Raw genomic sequence first — 23,338 nt, 5'->3', positions numbered from 1 at the left:
CAGCGTATAAATAAAACCATAGGAAGAAATACTATCTGAACATAGTAAACACTACATAAGTGTCCGAACGTGTGCATCTTTTACTTCTGCTCAGTAAGAGACAACATTTACTGTGGCAGGTTGCACACACACATACAGAAGACGCTGCATTTTATTTTTTAAACCAGAATACGTCATATTACCTCAAAAACATTTTTTGTCATATACATTTCAAACCTGTTACAGTAACACAGATGTGTTGTCTTAGCATACAAGGTCGACCAAAACTGAGTTTCATTCATTTCATTAAGAAAACCATTTAACTGCCATCACAGTTAATTAGTCTTTCTGCTGATGAAATGCTTTAATGACACTTTGTGGGTACTTTGCCATGATAACTATAAAACAAGGTCACTAGAGGTCACTATAGTTCTCTCAAATGAACTCGTCACACTTTCCACGTGTGTTTAGTCAATAGCCTATTCTTGCCTTCAGTCAGTCTGTGTGGGTAATATTTCACAGCCTGCTGGGGCCTCTAACAATGCTACAGTGAACAAACAACGCTAATAGTAGTCTGATTCAGTCTAGTTCACATATATATATATATATATATATATATATACATATATATATATATATATATAAGGCAGGACTGAGGATTCTGCTGAATCTCCTGCTGTGACCTTGATCACAGATATGCAGCAACATGTCAAGTGTATTCTCAGTAACTTGTTACATCATCAGACAGTCAGAAAAGGGTTCCTCCTACATAAATGTGTCTTCTTTCTTTCAGTTCCAAGCAATGGGAAATTATTGTAATTCCAGACAGCTTTGTTGTAAATTTACCCTCGCTATCCCGTTGCTGTTGTGTGTGTGTGTGTGTGTGTGTCGGTGTGTCAAATTACACTCAAGTCTCTTTAGGACAGTCCTAAAGATAGTGACCAGGCAGGAGTGTGATCATCTGGTGTAACATTGCAGCATTCGGATGCAGAAATAAAGAGAGTATAACTGCTACAGCATGACAGGAGGAGAAGAGAAGAGAAGAGAACTGAAGATTACAACACATTGTACAACTGTTGAACATAAAAGAAGTGAAAATTAGAAAATAGGTGTTAAATCTGACAAACCTGTGTTAAACATTAAAACCATTGATAGTAAAATCAATAAAATGCAAGAGAGAATAGAATAGAAAAGAAAAGAACAATAACCACGTGTCACTATATCATATATAATATATCATCATATAATAGATTAGATCAGAAAAGAAAAGAAAAAGAAAAAAATGTAACATCACTCTTTTATCTTGTGAAATGTGCTCTGCCTTTGCTGTGTACACTTTAAAACATCAAAAACTACTGATAGTCTAACACCTGGAAGCCCAACTAAGCAAGGGAGAGTAGAATAGAACAGAATAGAATAGAAAAGATGACCCAGGCCATCAAATGCTGGATGACAGGGCCCATCGGGACAGCAGGAGGGCTCCCTTGATATTCAAGAACACGGGGATAACTTGATGTGTCTTCTTCAGGACAGAAAACTGCTTCTCTGAACACAAAACCGTACCGGCACATTTTTGTCACAACACATTATCATCAACAGAGTCCAAACTCTAAAGCAAACATGTGCTTCCCCAAAGAAGATGGCATCCTTTTTGTGTACTGTGCACTTCTCCTTTGTTCTCTCTTCCTCCTTTCTGCCCCTCTCTCTCTCTCTCTCTCTCTCTCTCTCTCTCTTTCTCACTCCTTCGCTCCTCTGTCGGTCACCTTGTCATGATGCGAGCCTCTCTCTGTCCTTCTTCCTTCCTCCGCCTTCCCCACAGATGAAGAAGATGATGATGATGCCTTCTGCGCCCCGCCAATGCTGAGAGGAAGAGGAGAGGAAGGAAGGAAGGAAGGAGGAAACTAAGGGAGGACGGGAGAGAGAGAGGCGGAGGGGGAGGGAGAGGAGGAAGGAAAGAAGGGAAGGGGAGGGGGGAAGAGAGAAAAACGAGAGAGAGAGGGGAGGGGAAGGGAGGGGGGCTAGTGGATGTAGCTCTAGCTGTGGGCCGGGGGGTGAGAGCTACCTAGCCCGGGCTGCTCTGCCGAAACATCCATGGGTGGCTGTGTCGGGAGCCACCACGACTCCTCGGGCAGCTTAAACGAGAACTCGGACGGCACTGGAGGTAACTTGCAGGGTTTAACAACGTCTTTAATGCCTACTAGCTTGGGTTTTTTTGGGGGGGGGATAGGAAGAGGTGAGAGGGGGGGTTCCCCGAGGCTTTCTGCATGTTGTCCTGGCTGGAGGTCTTCTTCCCTTCCCTTATATCCGAGCCAGACAGAGCCGGAGACAGACCCAGCAGCCCTCCCGGGTATCCCCCTCCACACAGCGGGCCTTGAAGCGACAAATGACGCCTCGTCTCCTCGCTACTTTACAAACTGGGAAATATTTACTGTGCGACGCTGCCTCCCTTTGTTCTTTGGTGTTGACTGAGCTAGCCGGCTAAAACGTAGCCTGGTTAGCTTGCTAGCTTTTCTGCATAACAAATATGGGTCACAGACGGCGATGGCATGCAAGGGAAAGCACAGAGGAGAGAGTCTGATTTGAATTAGGTCTGGACTGTGAGACTGCTTTTAGGTTATTCTTCGCGTAATGCAAGCTGCACTTGAGAGTATTGTTTGGCTTGTGTTTCCATCACATTTTGTTATGTATAAGCGATGTTGGGAGTATTTTTAGTGCTGCAAAGTGTTGAGGGGGTGTCAAAACTTACGGGGTGCTGCAGCTTTATGTAAAAGGAAGTGTGTTTTTGATACTGCAACTTGGACTGCGGTTATGTTTAGTGTACAAGGCCTGAGCGCAGAGAGCAATAACATGCTGTCCGTCGACTGTGAGCAGAGCAGAATAAATACATAACAGAAGACTGCAGGTTTATCGTGTTTATTGAGCAATAAGCAGTAGTGCATGTATTGAGTAATACGTTACTCAATAATAATGCATTAAATTGTGATGAAATGCTTATTTTTAAGGGTACACCAGTTCTTTTCTGGTGTAGAATAACTTGGATGACTGCTTTCAAACAATCAAGTTGCATTTTGTTTGTGGGCTGGTACAGTGTTACCTTCATTACGTAGTTTACAGAGGTGACACTGATAATTTTGGAAAGAGAGATGGCTCCAGTTTGCATAAAGGTCCCAGTATAGAATTAAACCGGGGATTGCAATTAGATAATATGCATCTTAACCACAAGGCCCATTTTTTTTAAATAGAGATTTCTATTAAGATGAGATGCTGTAGACAACTTTGCAGTGCAGTTTCCTGGTTTGTCTGGTCTGAGGAAAGGGTTCAGCTTCTGGCCAGTGAGTTATTTTTAATCACAGATGGGGAGACAGAGTGGGGCTGGGGGCTGGGGACCGATCTCTTAGAGAGGCTGAGATATAGTGTGGCTTTCTTGATGCCAACCTTTTTTACCTCTAAATATGTTTTGACGACTTGCTTGACTATCTCCCAGACTTCCTACCTGTCTAGATGTCACATAAACAGGTTTTAGGGGTCCCTTTATCTGTGAAATGTGTTGCTACAAGAGGCTATGCAGTGTTAAAACAGAAGCATCCAAGCACCTGGTACTTGACATCTCGCTTGATGCTGACAAGAGACAAGGCAATTAGACCTCAAGACATGTAAATGTATCTGCTTTCACCAAAGCAGGTGTCATAACCAGGTCTACCTACTTCGAGGGTGTTATTTTTTTGTAAAATTGTTACACGCACCTATCCCTATGTATTTTCTTGCGGCTGAAACAGATTATGGGCAGACACATGAGCTGGAAAGTATGCAGGAGTATGAGGACATGGCTGAGCAGTCAGGTTGGCCATAACATAAGAGCCTATACACAGGAATTCATGCATGCAGTTTCTACATGTTACAATTTTCAGAATATTTTTAATGTGCATAACCTGTTTTCATTTGAGTAAAAAATAAAATCCATTAATTTATATTTATATATGCTCTTATCTGTTTGAGTTTACTAGTGCAACACCTGAATTTCCCCTCACGTACATCTTAAATCTAATCCTGTACCAATGATCCGCTGTCACTCAATTAAGTGCCATAATCTGGTGGCTTCATTAGATATTTTTAAAAAAGAGAGCATTCTCTTTGTGTGAGTTATAGTTATACACAAACAAATAAGGAAAATAAAAGTGAGCATAAACCATCCGTTAGAGTTCTTACTTACTACAAACAGCCAGTTGAAGGTTGGTGTTATCAGACTGTGCCATGTGATCATCACAGTGCATGTGCACCAGCAGCAGGTGTAATGCAACACCTTGATCCATCATCCTTGTCTCTCCACTTCTCTCTCTCTCTCTCTCTCTGTGTTGCAAACACACACACACACATTCTGTACACAAAACACGTGTATACTCTGTCCTGTACCTGTCGTCCCCTTCAGTGGTGATCCAGATGGTGTTGTTCATCAGCCATTCTGCTGCAGATGTTAGAAGCTATAACGCTAAACCTTTGACTGGGTTTAGTAACATAACACTTCTAGCTTCAGTTCCTCTGTGTGTGTGTGTGTGTGTGTGTGTGTGTGTGTGTGTGTGTGTGTGTGTGGTGTAAGCTCATGTTTAATCTGTCATTTGGGCTTAGTGTTGTACTTGAAAGACTGTTGATAAATACTAACTCTTCTTATTCCCTCCTTCTCCTTTACTCTCCATCCCTACTCGTCATTTTTATCCTCTGTGAATTCCCCTACCTTCTCTTTCTGATTGACTGATCTTCTATTCCCCGTCTGACTACTTTCTCTTCCCTACATCCACTATTTGTTTCTGTTTTTGTTATTTCCTTATTTTGGTTATCTTTTCCTCACCTACTTTCCCCTCCGCTTTTGTCTTCTTTATCCACCCTCCTGTCTTCCTCTGTCTTTCTTTTCGCTCCATCTCTCCCTTCCTCCCTTCCCAGTGGCTCTAGGGCGTAACCAGCCCCTGAAGAGAGAGCGGCCTAAATGGAAAAGTGACTACCCGATGACTGAGGGCCAGCTGCGCAGCAAGAGAGATGAGTTCTGGGATACGGCGCCAGCGTTCGAGGGCCGGAAGGAGATCTGGGATGCGCTGCGGGCTGCGGCCAGCGCCTTTGAGAGCAATGACCACCTGCTGGCTCAGGCCATCCTTGACGGAGCCAGCATCACACTGCCGCACGGTAACACACATTTCCACAGTGGTATACGCAGCAGATAGTGTTTGTTTGTACTCTCCATGAAATTTCAGTTGGGTGGAGGGGTTTGGTTTGTGGAGGACATTACAGTTGATGATTACCAAACTCAGGAATTTCAACTCCCTCTTTCCAAGATCCCTAGAGAAACTAAACTCAGGAAATCAGCTGTAGAGAATTTGTTTTGTTTTTTTTTTTACAGGAATTTAGATTTTGTTTTTTTGGGTTAGTTTTCATGAGAATCGAGAAAAAAAAAAAAAAAAAGAGGCAATTAAATCTTTGGAAAAACATTTTTGATATATAATAGCGTATGATGCACAACTGACAGTTTCTTGCCAAAGTTTTTCAGAAACTTTGGTGCACAGTCTCAGAATAGCCTTCATGCCTCTCCAGCTTAAAAAGTAGAAGCAAACCCCATGATGAAGCAGCAAGTTCAAGCACGTTTATGAATGGTTCATATTGCTTATCTGGATGAAAGAGAGAGCTGTCAATGATCTATTGTCAAAAAAAGAAACATCAGTTTGAAACTAACGCATCTATGGACCTACAAAACCATGATAAGATAACATTTCTGCCAGATCATGACAGACGTTCCTGCCGCTAGACAGCACATTGATAAAGAAAGCTAAAGGTTGTAGTAAAGCTTCGCCAGGAAGTGTCTTATACTTACTCTGTAGTTTCATCTAATGTTGAGCTTCATAAACAGGTAAACTGTGACACACATTACTGTTCATTTGTGTTTGGGTGAGCGGCTTCTATTTGCTATCTTACACAATAATTGACTTTTTTTAGTGAATATGGATCTAATTACAAGCGTCTACAGAATTCAGCCTGCAGTTAAAAGGAGTTAAAGATCCTCTAAGTGTATCTCAGTGACCGCATATTAGAGCTTAGGCCATCACAAGGAACATCCTGAGAGAAGGAATCGGTAAATAATAAATGGAAAGGGGCGTGTCCTTGGTCTTCTGAAAGTAGGATTTAAAGAAGTAATCATTCACGTAAGTATAATAAAGATAGAGCATCTTTTAAAAAAAACACACTCGAGAACGTTCGCATAGAACAAATCAATATAATTGACATGGCTCAGATTCAGGAGGCCAAACAACGCTGCTCTGTAATTATAAGCTGCTTGTGGATGTGCGTCATTCTCTTTATTCCTTATTCATTTCACCTCAGAGTCATATTACCTCAACTGAGGAAAGGAAGGGTCACCTTTTTTGTGCTGAAATGTTGTTGCCGTAGTGAGTTTTGGAAGGTGTTGTGTTTTGTCCAGATGGTGGCATTTTCGGTTTCCACTGTGTCTTCAGACTTTCATGTAACAGTCCAGAAGTGTTCTTGTTTTTTTTTCATTTTTAGTGAAAATAAACGCCATTAGCTATTTTAACACTAATAAAATAAAAAACAAGCTGAAATGACTGGCTTGCTCTGATATAAAACATGTTCATGTCCATAAATAACATGGTGGTAAGCAGTAATTATGATTCATTTCATGTTTATTAGAAGTAAATTATTTCTGAGGGTCTGGCCGGTAACCTTCGTTTTATCACAGGTGAACTCCCCTGTATGGAACTGGGGTGGGGGGGGTGGGGGGGGTATTCAGTTAATGGGCCACACTAAATCTGAATGTCTCAAAGATATAAAATTGCTTCACCTGAATCAGATTTGGGAGGAACAGTTACCAACTGATCCGTTTTTTTTTTATTGCATGTAAACGTTGTCTGTGTCTTGCCGTGCTCCCTTCCTCTCAGTAGTTTGGCCAGGTCAGATCAGAGCCCGCTGGGCTGCAGCTGTAGATTCCCCAGACCTGATGTCACCGTTGCTCTCATCCGGCACTCCAACTACAAAGAGCAGTCAAATCGCTTTTCACCACTCGCAACCTAATGCTTCGCCCTTTTGCCTTTTAAGACTTTAAGAGTGACGGTAATGGTTGGTGTCAGATCTTAGTTTTGGTTTTCTGTCGCCCCCTTCTTTGTTTTCAACATTCCACCTGATTACTCTTCATGAACAATACGTACACACGTTCGCTCCACCACTTAGCGGATGAAAAGGATGTGAGCAGCTCGGTGTAACTGGTGATCAGTTTCCAGCTGTGCAAAAGGTGATTGTATTTTCATCATTTCATTACAATTCATCCTGAAGGGGACATGGATGGCAGTAATTGTGACATATCACTTCAGTCCACTAAAGCGAACCTCGTGGTGGAAGTCCGTAGACTTTGACTGTATGAAAATAGAAATGAATGGCAATCCAACCAGTAGTTACTCCATTACTATAAAAAAAAACATATTATATAGTGGAGACGTCGCTGTTGCCATTCAGGAAATAGAACTGAGTATTTAAGGTTTTTTTTTTTTTTAAACTCTCACTTTGTTCATAATGGAGATTTTTCACTCTCTTCATCAGATGCATCAATTGATGGGCTCATTTTTTCACTGTATATAATTCGATTGGAGGCTAACTTGATCCGTGGTCATCAAATGTGTCTCTGTGAAGCGGATTCACGTCTTTGTACGCATGATATCATTGTATTAACAACAGACTACTTTTATGTCGGTCATGCAGAACAGGACTGAAGCAAGAAAGCATTACTCACGTAAACAAATGTGTTTCTCGCTTCGGTAAAATCTAACCTCTTTAATTTGGTGCAGGTTTGATCCCTCCTCACAGGGATGTTTTTCAATCTGAACTCTACTCTTGATTCATAATGAAAGTCCACTACCAAAAGCATTAGCACCACCTGGAATCCATTAGCATTCTGCAGCTGAAAGATAAACACCAAGGTGAAAGCCAAATGGACAAGAGGAAAAAAAACAAAAAAGCATGTGAGAATTACGGACAAAGAGATTTATATCCAAATCATGTTTATACATTGTCAGTGAACTTTTTACGTTTTTACATTTATCTTGTCTTTATAACAGCCTTTTTAGACATTAGCTATGACAGCTTCCACATTTTCAACTCTCTGTCTCTGCTGGTATCTCTCTGTTACATGAAAGGGATTTAATGCATTTGTAATTCTGCAGTTGGGTGTGCTGACATATCGACACACGTCAGCCGTATCAGAAGCTGTTGAGTCTCAGTCATCAGATTCACTTGAACATGTTGATATTTCAGTTATGTTCCTGGCAGCAGCAGAGAGCTTTAATACTTTAAAAACATGCTTCCCAGTGGTGTCACTGTGTTGGTATGCCAGTAAATTATTTGGTTGCATAAGCTGAAAGAGTTTTCCTAGATATTGTTAAAAGCTTTCTCACGATCCGCAGTAAAGTATGTTGTTATGGGGCTTGAAGTAATTAATGTAGTTCAGTTCACACCAAGTGGACTGTGGTGAGGGCTGTTGTCATCGGCGTTACTACACAGTTCAGCTTTAGACACAGAGTAAGTGAAGTGCTTGCTCTCTGCCTCTCACGCTCGCTCTGGTAGACCATGTCCTGTGGCGTAGAGCGGCCTTAGCGTTCTCACCTTGACCACAGCAGCCGTCATCTAGAGCAACATCATGTGGGCCTCTGCTGACTCATCTCAGCCTCGCCTCGTACCACAAACCCGCCTTCTCTCTCGAGTGGCTTGTGTCTCAGTTTGAGTCATGAAACAACAAAAAAGCACTGGAGAAGTGGACTTTTTTTTAATCCTGCTCTTTAATTATTTGGCTCTAGTTTTAAGTGTATAAAGGGCGACATCATTACTGTCTTCCCAAATCAGTTAAGGGACAAACAGGCTGTTTTTTGGATTACTCTTAAAGGTAAAAAAAACTAAGGCAGGTAATCCTTGCAATAAAAACATCTTATACCACAGTACAATTACTTTGTGTGTTCAGGTATGAAAAGCAGAGACGAACTATAATGCGAGCGGACCTGTCTGAAATCCCCCTGACGACCCCTGGGGTCCCCCCCCCCCCCCCCCCCCCCCCCCCCGCGAATACCACAGTATCAAGTTTCTGTTTTCAGAATAATTTGACCTCTTCACTGCAGCTCTCTCCACTAAGTCTTTACTCTCACTGTGTGAATCACAGTGGATCAGCAGAGTTTTTTAATGTAGTACTCCAGCAGGCGCATGACACTCCCTTCTCTCCTGCTTTCACTCAATGGTCTTCCCTCTCAGGTCTTGTTATCTGTTGAGTCCTACTCTCATTTCTCCATTTCATCTTCATTCTCTGAAATGTGAACTGGTTCTTGGCTTTGTTAGATGGAAAAATGATGTGAGTTTTTAACCTTCTGTTTATGAATGGACACATTTATTTCAATACAACATAAAAGTGCCAAAAAGTTACCCGGCTCAGAAAAAAAAAAAAAAAAAAAAAAAAAAAAAGTTCTACCCCAAAACTAACCCAGAAACTGACTCACCCAGAACAGTCATTTGAAGGGTGAGGTAGAGGGACGATAAAATGTTCCCTTTTGTTTATTTTCTTTTATTGGAACTTCCCAGTTAAAAGCTAAAAACTAAAACTAATCTGGCGTATTCACCATAAAGATGTGTACACATTGTTTTGTTTATATTGATATGTGGGTTAATGTTAGCCGTGACCTGCTTCAGATGATGGTTAATAACTGAGTATACACTGTATACCTGCATAAAGCCATGATGAGTACAGTAGATCATTACAGCCGGTTGAATCCTGTAAACTGACAATGTTTCGCTTTTTTTTATGTGAAATAAGTGATTTAGTTAACTGGGTTAAAATAGACTTGTTTCTCTGAGACTAGTGACCTGTGGCCCACCACACCCTCAGTGTGAGAGGCTCAGAGCCTCCTCTCTTCTGATTGGCTCTCTGAACTGTTGTTACTAGAGCTCCAGGAAGAAGCCTGAGAGAGGAGATGCAAAATGACGTTGAGATGGTTTTTGGTGTTTAAAACCACAAATCTATCTTCTTATGGATCAACATTTTAAACATTAATTAATTTTAAACATACATTTTAAATTAGGGGGATAAAAAGCGTTAACACTGGTTTCCTTTCTTCCAGGAGCTCTGACTGAATGTTACGATGAACTGGGGAATCGATACCAGCTGCCGGTCTACTGCCTCTCTCCTCCCGTCAACATGATTGAAGAGCGCTCTGACGAGCCTGACGGTTCAGATCCGGACTCTGGGGCTGCAGACCCGTCAACGGGCAGCGCCAGTGACCCCGACTCAGGAGGGGAGTGCCAGCTTCGGCTGCGGCTCTCCACGGGTCGCGACCTCCGGCTGGCGGTCCGCTCCACGGACACGGTGGGCATGATGAAGCGTCGTCTACAAAGTCAGGAGGGCGTGCCTGCCACAACCCAGCGCTGGTTTTTCTCAGGTCGGCCACTGACAGACAGACTGCGCTTGGACCAACTCAACATCTCCAGGGACTATGTAGTGCAGGTCATCCTCAGCCAGCCGCCACCGCCAGAGCCAGTAACTACAGCAGGACATATACCAGAGGCGTCTGGGTCAGTGGCAGTGGAAGGAGTGGCTGCATTGCCCCAGGAGCCCACACCAGTGGAGAACTAACTACCCCAACCTGACAGCCTGGAGGTGGGCTGGCAGTATAAAAGGAGGAGGATAACGAGGGAGAAAAAAATAATAAAAGTTGACTTTTCTCTTTTGGTTTGCACTCTTCTTCTCTTCTCTTCTCTACTTTCTTCTTCTCTTCTCTTCTCTTCTTTCTTCTTCTCTTCTCTTATCTTCTCAGTCCGTTGTTTTTGCTGAGAAGGGCTCTGTTTGGGCAGACGTTGGCTGTCTGCTGGAGCAAAAGGACTCTTGAATTGAGAAAAGACTCCTTTTGGTTTTACACGTTAAAATTTTGACCTTTTTGAAGTCTTTTTAACTGTTCCTATGGAAACCAAACAACAAAAAGAGAACTTTGTCAGATGGCTCAAAGGGTTTTCTTAGCAACACTGATGTTCCAATGTTTCTGTGTTTCACTTTCCATTCAAGTTCTGCTCTCTGGCAAAGCTGGGTCAACACAATTCTGTTTATGAGGCTACAGGGTTATACATATACATTTTCAGTAAGGACATTTTTAATGCAGATAGTTTAACAATCATGACGGTTATTCAGGCAGTTTACTCTTAATAATGTGTGAATCAAATCATCAATCATCACTTCTTCACCTGCGGATTAAGTCAGTACGCTAACAGCTGTAAAAAGGTATTCTATTTGGTATGTCTAGTTAGCAAACAGAGGTGCCCTCCCTCTTGACAAGAGGTTGCAGACAGGGTGCGTGACTGGATTAGATATTTTATTTCACTCTGCTTCACAGAACAATCAGAGTAATCATGTAATAAACGTTAAGTAGTCGGCCTGTGTGTGTGTTTATGTGTGTGTGAGTGGGTGTGAATAAATGTGTGCGCGCGTGTGCGTGGATGTTCATATATGATCGACTCCACTTCATGTGGCAAAAGGATGGACGTCAGAAACACAGTTACATATTTTGATTAAAAATAGAATGTTTTTAATTAAAATTGATCATTGTTTCTATTCCTTGATCCTTGTCTACTTGTTTGTTTTGAACATTTTCATGTTGTCTTTTTACTAAAAAAACATAATCAGATCGATTCAATTTTATTTATATATCACGAAATCATAATACATTACTGTAACGTGTCATAAAGTAATGCTTCACTGCCCAACACTGGACACAAGTGGTTTCAATCTTCTCCTTTCACTCTTTTTACTTGAAAGAAAGTGAATAAATATCAAATTATTCCCTTAAAATCCCAGCTATGATATATTGGCCAATAATGATACAACAACAATAAGCTAATATTTGTCATTAATAACATCACAGCTGATTTACCGGTTGAGCTCTATCTCTCACAGGAAAAACATGGTATAATAGAACTGCTTCCCTTTTCCTTTTGATTTCCTCCTTTACTTATTACAACTTCCTTCTTTTAAGGCTGCTCATCCCAGCTACACGGAACAGGGAAAATTTCTTGAAAAAACACTATGATGTAAAGAGGGCTTCTCAAGAGAAGAAGCCATTGTGAGAGTTGCATTTGAAAAAAAGTGCGGTGTCATTCAGCCAGTGATGGAATGAGGAACTTGTCCGCCCGCGAGGAAGCTATCTATCCATCCACGCAGACGTGTGTAAACTGAGCTCTTGAGTGTGAATGTAGAGGAAGAAGGCGAATTAATGACCCACATTGATGGTAAAAAAAATGTCACTGGTAATGTTTTATATCAGGCAGAAGGGAAGTGGATACGGTATATGGTCAGTGAGGTATTAATCTGAAACAGGTTAGTGGCTTGTTTTCTGGAAATACCTCTGAATATGACACCTGCTTGCGGTTACAATCTCAACATTTCATTTTCACTGCTCGGACACGCAGCAAATGTCAAAAAATAGGAAAATATCTTGTATTACAGCATTGTGTGAATTTCAAATGTGTGTTAGGGTTTTCTTTTTTGTCAAGTTTCCAGTTTGGGACAAGTGTATGGTAATAAAGTGAGTGGAAATTTGATTCAATACAAAGGTGAGTATGTTGAGTTGAGTAGTACACCTGCCTTGAGCGATACTCATCTATTACCTTTTTCCACCAGTACATACGTAGCAATGTTGAATGAAATGAAACCTCTATAACTATCATTACATTTGAGGTGTACTTACAGGAAATGGCCTAATATCATGACAGGCAGAACTACAGTGGTGTAGTTAAATGTTAGCGTTATATATATAAGAGCAGAGTGAATGATGGAAACTCCTCCATAAATAATATTACTCGACAGGTAACTTCCCAAAATTGGTATTTACAAGTTTTTACTGTGTGCTCAAAGATGTTCACAAAACGGATTCAAATAGCCTTCAATGTGATTCTTTCCCTTTCATTTCATACTGACTTTATTCTCTTTTCCACTTCCATAGAGGTGTCAACATTGACATTTTTACTTTCTTGTACTTTTTCCTGAGAACTGTCATGACCATTTTCTAGGGTACCTGTTGAGTTTCCAGTGATGCACCATCATATGCAAACAGATATCCAGTTCCCTTTCCCAGAGGTTTCTGTCTCTTTTGTTATCCTGACTTCCCACACATTGTGGCTGCACAATCACACACACGCTATGTCACAATGGAATATAGTATAAATGTGAATAACAATTTTGTCCTCAACTTTTGTCATCTTGCTCATGACTGAGTAAATCAAAACCAATAAAAGATGACTGAGAATCAGGTGAAAAACCACATCAATCTGTTCCTCACATTTATTCATGATTCATTTTATATTGTCCTCGTGTCTTTTGTCATCAGCCCAATTCTCAGGTGGTAACACACACACACACACACACACACACACACACACACACACACGGGAGTTCCACTTCATGTTGGGATTTTTTAACTGCCGTGCATAAATACAGCCACAGCATGCTGAGTACAAGCAGACAAGCTGAACACATCTCACTTCTCTGGCGTGACGATCAGCTTTCATCAGCAGTGAGAATTTTGGATCAAATCCACTTGTCAAGGTAAGAGCTACCATGCTCACACTCATTTTCTGTTATTCATCCTGTTTTTTTTCTTTGTTCTTTTTTTCCTCTACAACAATTTATTTGGTGTGTATTTATCTCAAAAGTAACACCTGTTTCTGACATTAGCTTCAAACTTTTATAAAGTTAGGCTTTCTCGAAAGAAAGTGATATATTGTTGGTATAAAAAAATATTTATAACTTCAACACAACTGAATTAGAAGATGATTTTCTCATTCAGTTTGAGCACATTAAAGCATCTTTGGAAAGTACTTAAATCCCAGTCTGGGGATTGGGAGCCACTGAAGGGGACCTGAGGGGTCATGAGACTAAAGCAGATAAATCTTTTTGCCACACAAAGTTTTTTTTTTTATAAATTACTGGCCAATTTTTGTTCAGCATCCTAAAAATATATTCCAGTAAAAGAAAGAACAACAATCCATGGTTGAACTGGTCGCAAACATTTAGACATATACAGATGAAACAGGGGGTCATGAATAGACTTTCTACTTTATTTTAAGGGGTGATAAGCCAAAAATTATTCTGTTGTCACTCTACGACATTTCAGGGAAAATATTGTTTTTTTTTCATATGACTTTAGTTAATTTTCAAATTAAGACTTCACTTGTATCTTTTTACACAACATGAAGAATACCCTTGTTATGGTTGGATAACAAATTAACTGGCTGGTGAAAATCCATATTTGTTATCATATTTATGCTCGTTGGAGAACTTCATCCATATATGATAATAAATTCAGCAGAACAGTCAAGGTTTAACTGAATATACCTTCTTCTTTTTATGTAGGTGCCCAAAATTAATTAATTATAAGTTATGTCTTAGTCCCTGTACTATACTAACTTGTAGTCCTTCTTCCAGATGAGTTCATTGCTCCTCATTGTCATGTATGCTGCACTGTGCGGTGCCAACACGGACAGCCAGCAAGAAAACATAGAGACTCTAATGGATAATGGTTGGTAACACCTCCTACACCTCTCTGCTGACTATTCAGCTTCATTGCCATTCTTCTCCTCACCTCACATGAAGTAAATGTTGATTCAAGCCTGACTGTGTGTATATCTGTGTTTTGCCTATGATTCAACTAGTTCTGGTCCTGAGGGTGCCTTATGGTCAGGGCAGCATGGTGTATGTTCCTCTGACCTGTGGAGAAGCTTATCAAAATCAGCCTGTGACTTGGAAGAAAAATGGTAATTCAACTGATACTATTATTGTAGATACTAGATCTACTACAACTGGTGCTTATAACAGTACCTGTGCCAGTATGCTAAGTATGATATGATACCATACCACACTATATGATTAATCTTTAAAAAACAAATGTATTTTTATTCAAAAGTAACATTTGTGACACTTTGAATCACTGACTTTGCTGCTTCATTGACTCATGTCCTTGTCTCAGGAATGGAGCTTAACCCACCTCTGCAGGGGAACCAGATCAAGGTTCTGGTGGAAGAGATGAACGGAGGAAACTACACTTGTCACCTCAGCCCCAATGGAGAGTACCTCAACCATACTGTGATCCTGGTCCAACTGGACCCAGATAACAGGACAGTCATACTGGAGGAAAAATCCCCCGAAGAAGGTAAGATAAGGTAGATGCAGAGAGCGAGGCAGGAGGGAAAATTACACAGAGGGTACATTCACACTGAGAGAGATAAAGATTTGTTGTGTTACTCAACCTAGCAAAAGGTATTTCACTGGAACAGACATGGGATAGATGTCGCTGAATGCCTGAGATAAGAAAGATGGTGTGAGAGGGAGATAAGATGGGCAGAAATAGGCAGAGGTGGAGGGCTGTGGCCCAAGAGGAGGCAACACTCAAAAGATAACAGACAGTGGGGCACACGAAAAGAGATAGGGAGGACCAGAGAACTGAATAGAAGAAAAAAATGATGATACAGCAGCATGAATCCAAGAACAGGGAAGGAAAAAAAGAACATTAAAATGGAGAGACAGCAAAGAAAGTAAGACGGCACAGTATGGTGTGGTGATACTTTAATATAATTGCTGTAGCATAAACACACTGGGCAGGCTTCACATCCATCATCATATTGTTGGTGCTATAGTGATTCTCAAAAAGACTCCAACCCTGTTGCTTCTAGTCTCCAAAAGGATTTTCTTATAGGTCAAAGCTTTTTCTTTTCTGCTTTATTGACAAAACTATACAAGTTTTTTTTTTTTAGGCCTTTTGCCACCTTTTACAAAATGGAACAACCTGTGAAAGCTCCGAAAGCGTTAGCAGTCATTGTTCTGAAAAAACATCATCCCCTCTCTCCGGTTTTGTGCCTTAAGTCAATGTTTTTTGTGGCTAATTTGAAGGAACAAAAATCTATATACAGTGAAGAGGCTAATATGAAACCAGCAATCTTCTCCTCAGCTGTCAGGCTGTGTTCGCAGCAATTATAGTAATGTCCTAAAATTGGTCTCGCAATGATTTATTGATATTTAAATAATGGGATCTTCAAAAGAAAGTGCTCTGAAACAGAGAAAAGAGAGACATGAATTGTTAACAGGAAAATTAAACACAAAGAGAGCGAGGGACTCTGGAGCTCTAACAGAGTTTCTGTTCCCCCAGGTCACATCCACTGTTCCGCATCAAACTATAAAGGTGCCTTCGACTGCACCTGGACAATAACACAATCCAGATCCAACGCTGCTGTGCTCCTGGTGAAGGCAGAACGGTGAGGACAAAAACCAAGCAAAACAAAAAACCACTCAACTCATCCTCCTTATTTCAATCAGGAGTATAGATCAGCAGCATTATCTACAACCAGCCAGGGTATCTGGTATCTCATTCACAAAGGAGCCCCCCGATGCTGAAATATATATGGAACATTTCATTTATAAGGCGAAGATTACAATGTTCTCCTGCTTTAGATAGTATTGCACCAACCACTCCGTCTTTGTCTGCAGTCATCTGGAAAAGATACCATGTGAGCTGAACGCTGATGGATCAGGGGTTCACTGTGATTACGCCAGCTGCCCATACGGAGAGGAACAACAACGCATCTCCCTCACCGTTTACATACACAGCTACTCTCGCCTCGAGTCCTACACAAAGGTTTTCTACCTGAGAGAGATTGGTAAGTGTTTGTACAGTACTTGTCAAAAAGAGGTTTCGGCAACATGTGTCATGATTTGTTTTTAGGTAGCTATTGGAATGTAATAATACTTATGTGATTATGTGACAATATTTTCATTCATCCACCTTTAATCCTTTCTGTCTTGTCCTCCCCCCATTTCCTTTTCCCTCCATTTTTCACCCTCCTTCTTCTCCCTCCTCACCCTATTTTAGTGAGGCCAGAAAAACTCTCTCACCTGCGCATCAGTGAGGGGAAAGTGTTCAGCTGGAGCTACCCCGACACGTGGGAGACCCCCGTTACCTACTATGGCCTGCAGTTCCAGGTCAAGTTGGTCAACCACGGACATTCCTGTAACAGCGATGAGCACATAATGGTAATCAATACATGCATGATTTATACCAGACTCAAGTTACTCTTCGCTGCAGTAAAAATTCAGTTACTGACTTCCACTTTAACCACAATGCTTTTTCTCTCCTCAGCAACATAGCATCACTGACGACACCAAGTATGAGGTTACAGTCAAAGCCAAGAAGTATGTTTTCTGTGTGCGAGCTCAGGACAGGCACACCAGAGGGCCATGGAGCCACTGGAGCCAATGCACGTGAGTATATTACTTTGATCATGAAATGTTTTTAACTGGGTTTGTTACCATTTATAATTTATCCAAATCCTCACTGTTTCATTTCAACCTGTCCCATCTCCAGAGTGAACAAACAGGACGTGCACTGCTAGCTGTTCCCCTGGGCTGCAGCCATAAGAAGAAAGGATAGACAAAAACCTTTTTCTAAATCCCTTTTCTTTTCTTTTTTTTTTACTTTTCATACATTTTTTAGAGCAAACCACACAAACAGGTGCTGTGCTTTGTGATTGAATGTACAGTATTTATTTTTCATTTATTCTAGGTGCATCTAGGGACCTAAAATATTTTGTAAAACCAATTATTTTTATATGATTCCTTTATGCTTTTTGTAACTCTTCAAAAACATATTTAACTTTTAATAATAAATTGATGAACATGATAATTTACTGCACTTTCCTGTCATTTTCTCACATTTATTTCAATAACGGTGGTAATTTATTGTAATGAAATATTCTGTGATTACTCATTTTGAATGAACACTACAGACAGTTTAGGTACAAAAAAAAAAGTTTATTGTCGTATTTACAGCCAGGATGTCTGGGATGTGATGGGGGAAAACATAAAAAGGCAGATCTCAAGAAATGAAAAAGAGAATGTCCAAGAGAGCTGTAAACCAGACATCATCTGAAAAAAATCACACCCCTAATGTTCCCAGGGAAAGGGGAACTTGTTTGATTATCCTCCCCCTGACACTTCCCCTTCTTCATCCATGACTTCAAATAAATGTTGACAATAAGTGCAGACACATTAATTCCAGAAGCTACAAAAAAACAAAACAAAAACAAACACTAAATGCATGTTTTGTGCTGTCAGTTTCTGTCCCATCATCATCCCTCATCCTCACTTTGTTCAGTTCAGTAAAAGCTCTAAACAAAACACACTAATAACATTTTCATGAAAAAACAAACAAAATAGAACCCATCCCTTACATGGACGAGTGTGTGCGTCCAGCAGTGCAGCAGAGCCAGGACACAAAAACATTTCTGGGCAAATACTCAAACAAACTTAACCATTGTAAACTTTGACCATCTATGTGCACATTATGTGCATGTACGACGTCCTTGGCTTGTGTCCACTGACCTCTCCATACAAGTAACAGCAAACGGCAGATGTTTTCCATCAAAACGTGCACGGCAGTCAATTGTTTTGATGAAATATTTGCTTGATCTCTCTTTATGACACATCAAATTGTGTTGGTTACAGGCATCAGTCTGATGCTCATGGACTTGGATTTTGATCATTGCTCTCATCACGTCCTGCCATTCCAGTGTTTCACTTTAATTCTTCACCACAATTTTAAAAAAATGGACTTACCAGACTTGTTGGACTGAAAATCATATTTGATATTGCCTATATTGGGGGTATATGCATTCCTCTTGTTGAATTTCCCATTCAATTATTACTTGGCTTATTGGCTTTTCAATAGAGAATCTCAGTCACTTCAGCATATACCATCCGTAACATCTCAGCTTCCTAGAAAGTCACAGCAACGTGTGCCTATCTGAAAAAGATCTCAAGTATTTTCACATATCATTTAACTGTGGACTTCGAGATGTATTTTAAACACCTTATTGAACCTATGAGTAGCTTTTTAACCCACGTGGGTACACTCTACGGTTACCACGCAATCACTGCCATCGTTACTGTCGTAAATGCAAAGTAAATGCACATTTGGAGAAAAAAAAGCCCATCAAGTTCCGGGAGAGACAGATAGCATGCAAATATATCAGTTGGGAAGCCCATCTCAGTCCTGAGCTTTTGAGTGTTGGCAGCTGCAGGATTAGTGTAGGATTTGTAGTAAGGTTTGAAATGAAGGACTTGTAATATCCAAGTTTGTGTGTATGTGTGTGAGAACTGGTTTAAGAGATGGTGGCATCCAGCCCAAGTCCTTGACGCGGATGTAGTCCCTCTTCAGTGGTGCTGCCTCTTGGATAGGTACCTACACACACACACACAGAAACACACACATGTTCAGTACATATTTCAGACATATTCTAGTGAATTTATGTTGATTTACTTATTAATTTCTTATGTATGCTGCAGCTGCTGCAAACAGTTGTTCATATGACTGTTTAGCATATGTGTGCCAACCTCTCCCAGTGTTTGTGGTTGAGTCCAGTGAAGTCCTCAAGCTTGGCGATTTCTTTGAGGTATTGAGCTAGTTTATACAGCTCCCTGTCCTTCTCCCTGTTAAGATGGGCCTTCATGAAGGGGCGGATCTAATATACAAACACACAAAAAAATAAGTTCTGGCAAAATATGTTATGTAACAATGACAATGATGATGAGAGAGAGGATAGGGTCAAAATAGTAATGATGACGTTGGCCGCCTACCTTCAGTCCATTCTGTGGGTTCATGAGGAAATTTCGTCCGATGTCGTCAAACATAATGGTGTTCTTCCTGTTGTAAAACTCTCCATACTTCCCCCATATCACACCCAAGGGCTTCACCTGGAACAGAGCCATCAAACGTCAGACAAAAACTCCATGGTGAGAAATGTTATTCCTGTGTGTGCATGTGTGTCTGGCCCTTTCTCAAACTGATCCGTCACCACCAGAACTTCACCCTAATGTTCTCTCCAGAACATAAACAAATAGGTGAAGCATGCAACACACATGTCACTCTTCACCTTACGCGGGAGTCGGCCCTCAGCACTGACAGAGTTGCTTGGCAAACATGGTGCCACATACATCCTCATACTGTTATTACAAGTCACCCCATTTCCCCTGTTCCCTAGTTTTGTCCTCACTCACATCATGGAGAGATGAAAGGCTGTAACAAATCTAACACAGATAAAGGCTCAATCCCTAATCCAAAAGGTAAACAACCAGATCTAGAAATAAACACTTTCTTTCTGCTGTGAAACATTTGTTTATATCAGTAATGTGTGTAACCACAGCAGATGTGCGTTTACCAACCTCTACGACCCCTCTCTTAGGGGTGTGCACTGTGATCATGGCTGCACTGTCCAACATGAACGTGATCTTGTAGTTGGGGTTGTCTGTCACTCCCAGCTCCTACACACACACACACACACACACACACACACACACACACACACACACACACACACACACACACACACAGAGTAGTGTTATCCTGTGTTCCTCTCTAAACCCAAACACTGTAGGTTAAATGGGTTAACACTGCCACCTTTTGGCAAAAAATTGTACAGTGCAGCGAGAGAACCAGTGAAACAACAAATAGAATACTTACTTTCATTTTGGCATCAATCCACTTCATACTTGTAGCAGCTAAAGAGAAAAAGTACATATGTAAGATGTACAAGCCACAGGCAGAAACTGCTGTGTATCAGTGGGCAAGCGAATTAGGATAACTAATGGCCACAAGATATGTACTTTGTAGTTAGTTAAGATGCACTGTAAACTGCCTAATAAACAAAAAATTATTCTAAAAAACGATGTTAATAAGAGGAGAAGAGAAGAGAAGAGACATACACCAGATGACAATGTCATAGTCCTCGTAGGCTGATGTCAGAAACTCATGAAGGTATGGTCTCATCAGCTCCTGACCCGTCTCTGCACACGACTTGTGATCTAAACACACACAGGACGCAGACATCAATGCACAGTGTCCAATTCAAAGTAGCAACTCATGAATGAACAGAGATGAATTTCTATTTTGCCAGTCATCCTGTGATTTCAACAACCATTGTGGCAGGAATCAGCAAAATACAGATTATATGTCAAACTGTCAAAATTTTACATCAGTCTGTCGACACGAAGAGATGAAGAGAAAAAACAGTGGAGATAAAGTATGCAGGCAAAATGTTACATTGTGTGCTGCTTAAGTAAAACAGTGGTGTCCCGGTCAGATTCTTAAACAGACAAATGTTGGTGCCACAGTAACTCACCAAACAGCGTGTAGTCCACATCCAGTACCAGAAGCCTTTTGCCTTCTCTTGGAGGATTCATCTCCTCCACCTTGTAGTCTTTCACTCTGCGGGCAATTTTAGCCAGGTTCTCCTCTCTAAAGGCATCGACATTGTTTTCTCAGACAGACAAAGATACATTCCCATACACCCTCTCACAAATTTCATCTTTCCTCTCTACATCCACAGACAAAAAAAAAAAAAAATGTAACCTGTTCTCCACTTCAATGACCTCCTCCTCGATGTCAAAATCATTGACCACGTCATCATTCTCTGGGGGAGGGGCTAAAACCTCTTCCTTCACAAAACAAAACACGTGTACCAGTCAAGGGAACATTCGAGTCAATCCCATGAATAAGCTATTGTTAAGACTTAAGATGTCAGAGACTAGACCATCCAAATGGCTAGCTATGTGTCATGTAAGCCCGCATAAATGACAACAATGTAGTCAACAGCTAGCAGCATCATTGCCTCAACAACCACTTATTGAACATTTGACAAGCTAGTTAGTGGCACTCTTCAATAGCATTATCAGTTAGTCTTTCAATAGCTATCATGTTTGGTAGAACTGCAAATTAGCCAGTCACTCAGGCACTTAGCCAGTCAACCGGATATTTTTGGAATCAGTTCATTTCTTTGTCATCCTGCCACCTACCAGGCTCTCCTCTCTGGTACCCATCATCATGATCTTAGTGTTAGGCTTCAGCTTCAGAGAGCCCAGTTTCACCTCATCCTCTGCAGGTTTACCTGGGGGGCAGGGATAAAAGAGAGTGAAAGAAAGGAGAGAGAACATAGAGGTTCATTTAGCTTGACCCCCAACATATTCTATAAATAAAATAGAAATAATTTATAGACTACAGACAGGTGGAGAAAATTGACATTCAAGCGGACTGAGAAATGGACATGTTTGTACATATAAAACATCAGCTGATTATGAATGTGGATTCACATAGCCAAAGCCTAGGGAAATGTAGGGATGGATTTATTTGTTCAGTGTTATATTTCTCTCACGAGAAATATTTCTTACATATACAAAAGATAAAAATAGCGCAATGATACAAGGGAAATAGCGTCCTGATTTCTTGTCCACCTGGTTTGGATATCATATGGCATAATTTACACAAGCTCCTCGGGTGTGATCGATGACGCCCTCTCACCTTTGACCTTGAGTCCCAGTAGTTTCTGTCTTTCAGGCAGCACCCCAGTCAAGGTCTTAATGGACTGTTTCAGGTCCATCACAGTGTCCTCCTCAGACAGAGAACTGATGGAGTACTCCTGACCTCCCCACTTTATGATCACTGACACTGACATGGCTCACACGGGCTCTTCACACACATACACACACACTTGGCTGCAGCTGGAGTTGGGTATGCACACGCACAGACAAGTGCACACACTTTCAAGCAAATATTCCAAGCTACAGTAACAAACATGCACACGTACACCTTGCAAAGAGAGGGGAATAGGTAAAGTAACAGGAGAGGTGTCAGGAAACACAGAAAGTAGCTAATAATGAAACAGAGAGCAAAACATGACATCACCGTTGTTAAGCATGTGTTGTTTTGACTGCCTATTTCCAGACACAATGGCCAAATGCCACCTAATCAGTGCAGACACTTTGACAGTCCCTGATGTTGATATTTTTAGCATGAGATGGCTAACACTGACTAGCAGCAATGTAAACACGAGCGGTAACCAGTGCAACTAGCTAACATTAGCTTACAAAGCTATATGGTTTGCGTATCCTTACCTGGTCAAGCAAGCTAACGCGTAACGCTTGGTAAACACTGTCAAATTTCGTCGAAGAGTTGAATGAATGAATGAAGTTTGCCGTTTAGTTTCATTCATCGAGAGGCGCACGCTCTGTTCTTCCTGGCGTCCTGAATTTTGCCGGTAGTGACGTAGGAACAAAAGCTTCGTTACCATAGTGACCATACCTCAATAGATTAATTAACGTAAGATCTTTGATGGCTGTTTCCAAATAATTCATCCTTAAATGTTATCTAGAAAATAAAATAAAATAAAATAAAATAAAATAAGATAAAACAGAAGACCACGAAAAAAAATCAACACGAGTTGCTTTAGATATTTTCTCTGATTAATCACAATA

At 40.8% G+C, this 23,338-nt stretch overlaps 3 protein-coding genes across 3 annotated transcripts; 2 read left to right on the top strand and 1 right to left on the bottom strand.

Annotated features, from left to right (window-relative positions):
- Positions 1–1,999: 1,999 nt before the first annotated feature.
- Positions 2,000–11,610, top strand: ubtd2 (ubiquitin domain containing 2). The gene is made up of 3 exons (XM_023429423.2): positions 2,000–2,140; positions 4,915–5,151; positions 10,122–11,610. Exons 1-3 carry the CDS (start codon positions 2,071–2,073, stop codon positions 10,631–10,633), a joined length of 819 nt encoding a protein of 272 aa, XP_023285191.1. The 5' UTR covers positions 2,000–2,070; the 3' UTR covers positions 10,634–11,610.
- A 1,883-nt stretch (positions 11,611–13,493) lies between these two features.
- On the top strand, positions 13,494–17,721 carry il12bb (interleukin 12B, b). The gene is made up of 9 exons (XM_023429347.2): positions 13,494–13,591; positions 14,471–14,564; positions 14,698–14,799; positions 15,012–15,194; positions 16,188–16,293; positions 16,526–16,695; positions 16,908–17,068; positions 17,175–17,296; positions 17,400–17,721. The coding sequence occupies exons 2-9, from the start codon at positions 14,471–14,473 to the stop codon at positions 17,425–17,427; spliced, it is 966 nt and encodes a 321-aa protein (XP_023285115.1). The 5' UTR covers positions 13,494–13,591; the 3' UTR covers positions 17,428–17,721.
- Positions 17,722–17,824: 103 nt separating this feature from the next.
- Positions 17,825–23,134, bottom strand: ublcp1 (ubiquitin-like domain containing CTD phosphatase 1). Its single transcript, XM_023429349.2, has 11 exons — positions 22,979–23,134; positions 22,386–22,673; positions 21,884–21,975; positions 21,441–21,526; positions 21,211–21,326; positions 20,795–20,893; positions 20,553–20,590; positions 20,255–20,353; positions 19,670–19,786; positions 19,427–19,554; positions 17,825–19,274 (listed from the first exon to the last, which is right to left on the bottom strand). The coding sequence occupies exons 2-11, from the start codon at positions 22,537–22,539 to the stop codon at positions 19,247–19,249; spliced, it is 957 nt and encodes a 318-aa protein (XP_023285117.1). The 5' UTR covers positions 22,540–22,673; positions 22,979–23,134; the 3' UTR covers positions 17,825–19,246.
- Positions 23,135–23,338: the final 204 nt, after the last annotated feature.

Source organism: Seriola lalandi, unplaced genomic scaffold, assembly GCF_002814215.2.
Source record: "Seriola lalandi dorsalis isolate HSWRI2012SDOR001 ecotype SW California unplaced genomic scaffold, Sedor1 jcf7180002054893, whole genome shotgun sequence".
In the NCBI taxonomy this organism is placed as follows: domain Eukaryota; kingdom Metazoa; phylum Chordata; class Actinopteri; order Carangiformes; family Carangidae; genus Seriola; species Seriola lalandi.
This window is presented reverse-complemented; position numbering and strand designations above follow the sequence as displayed.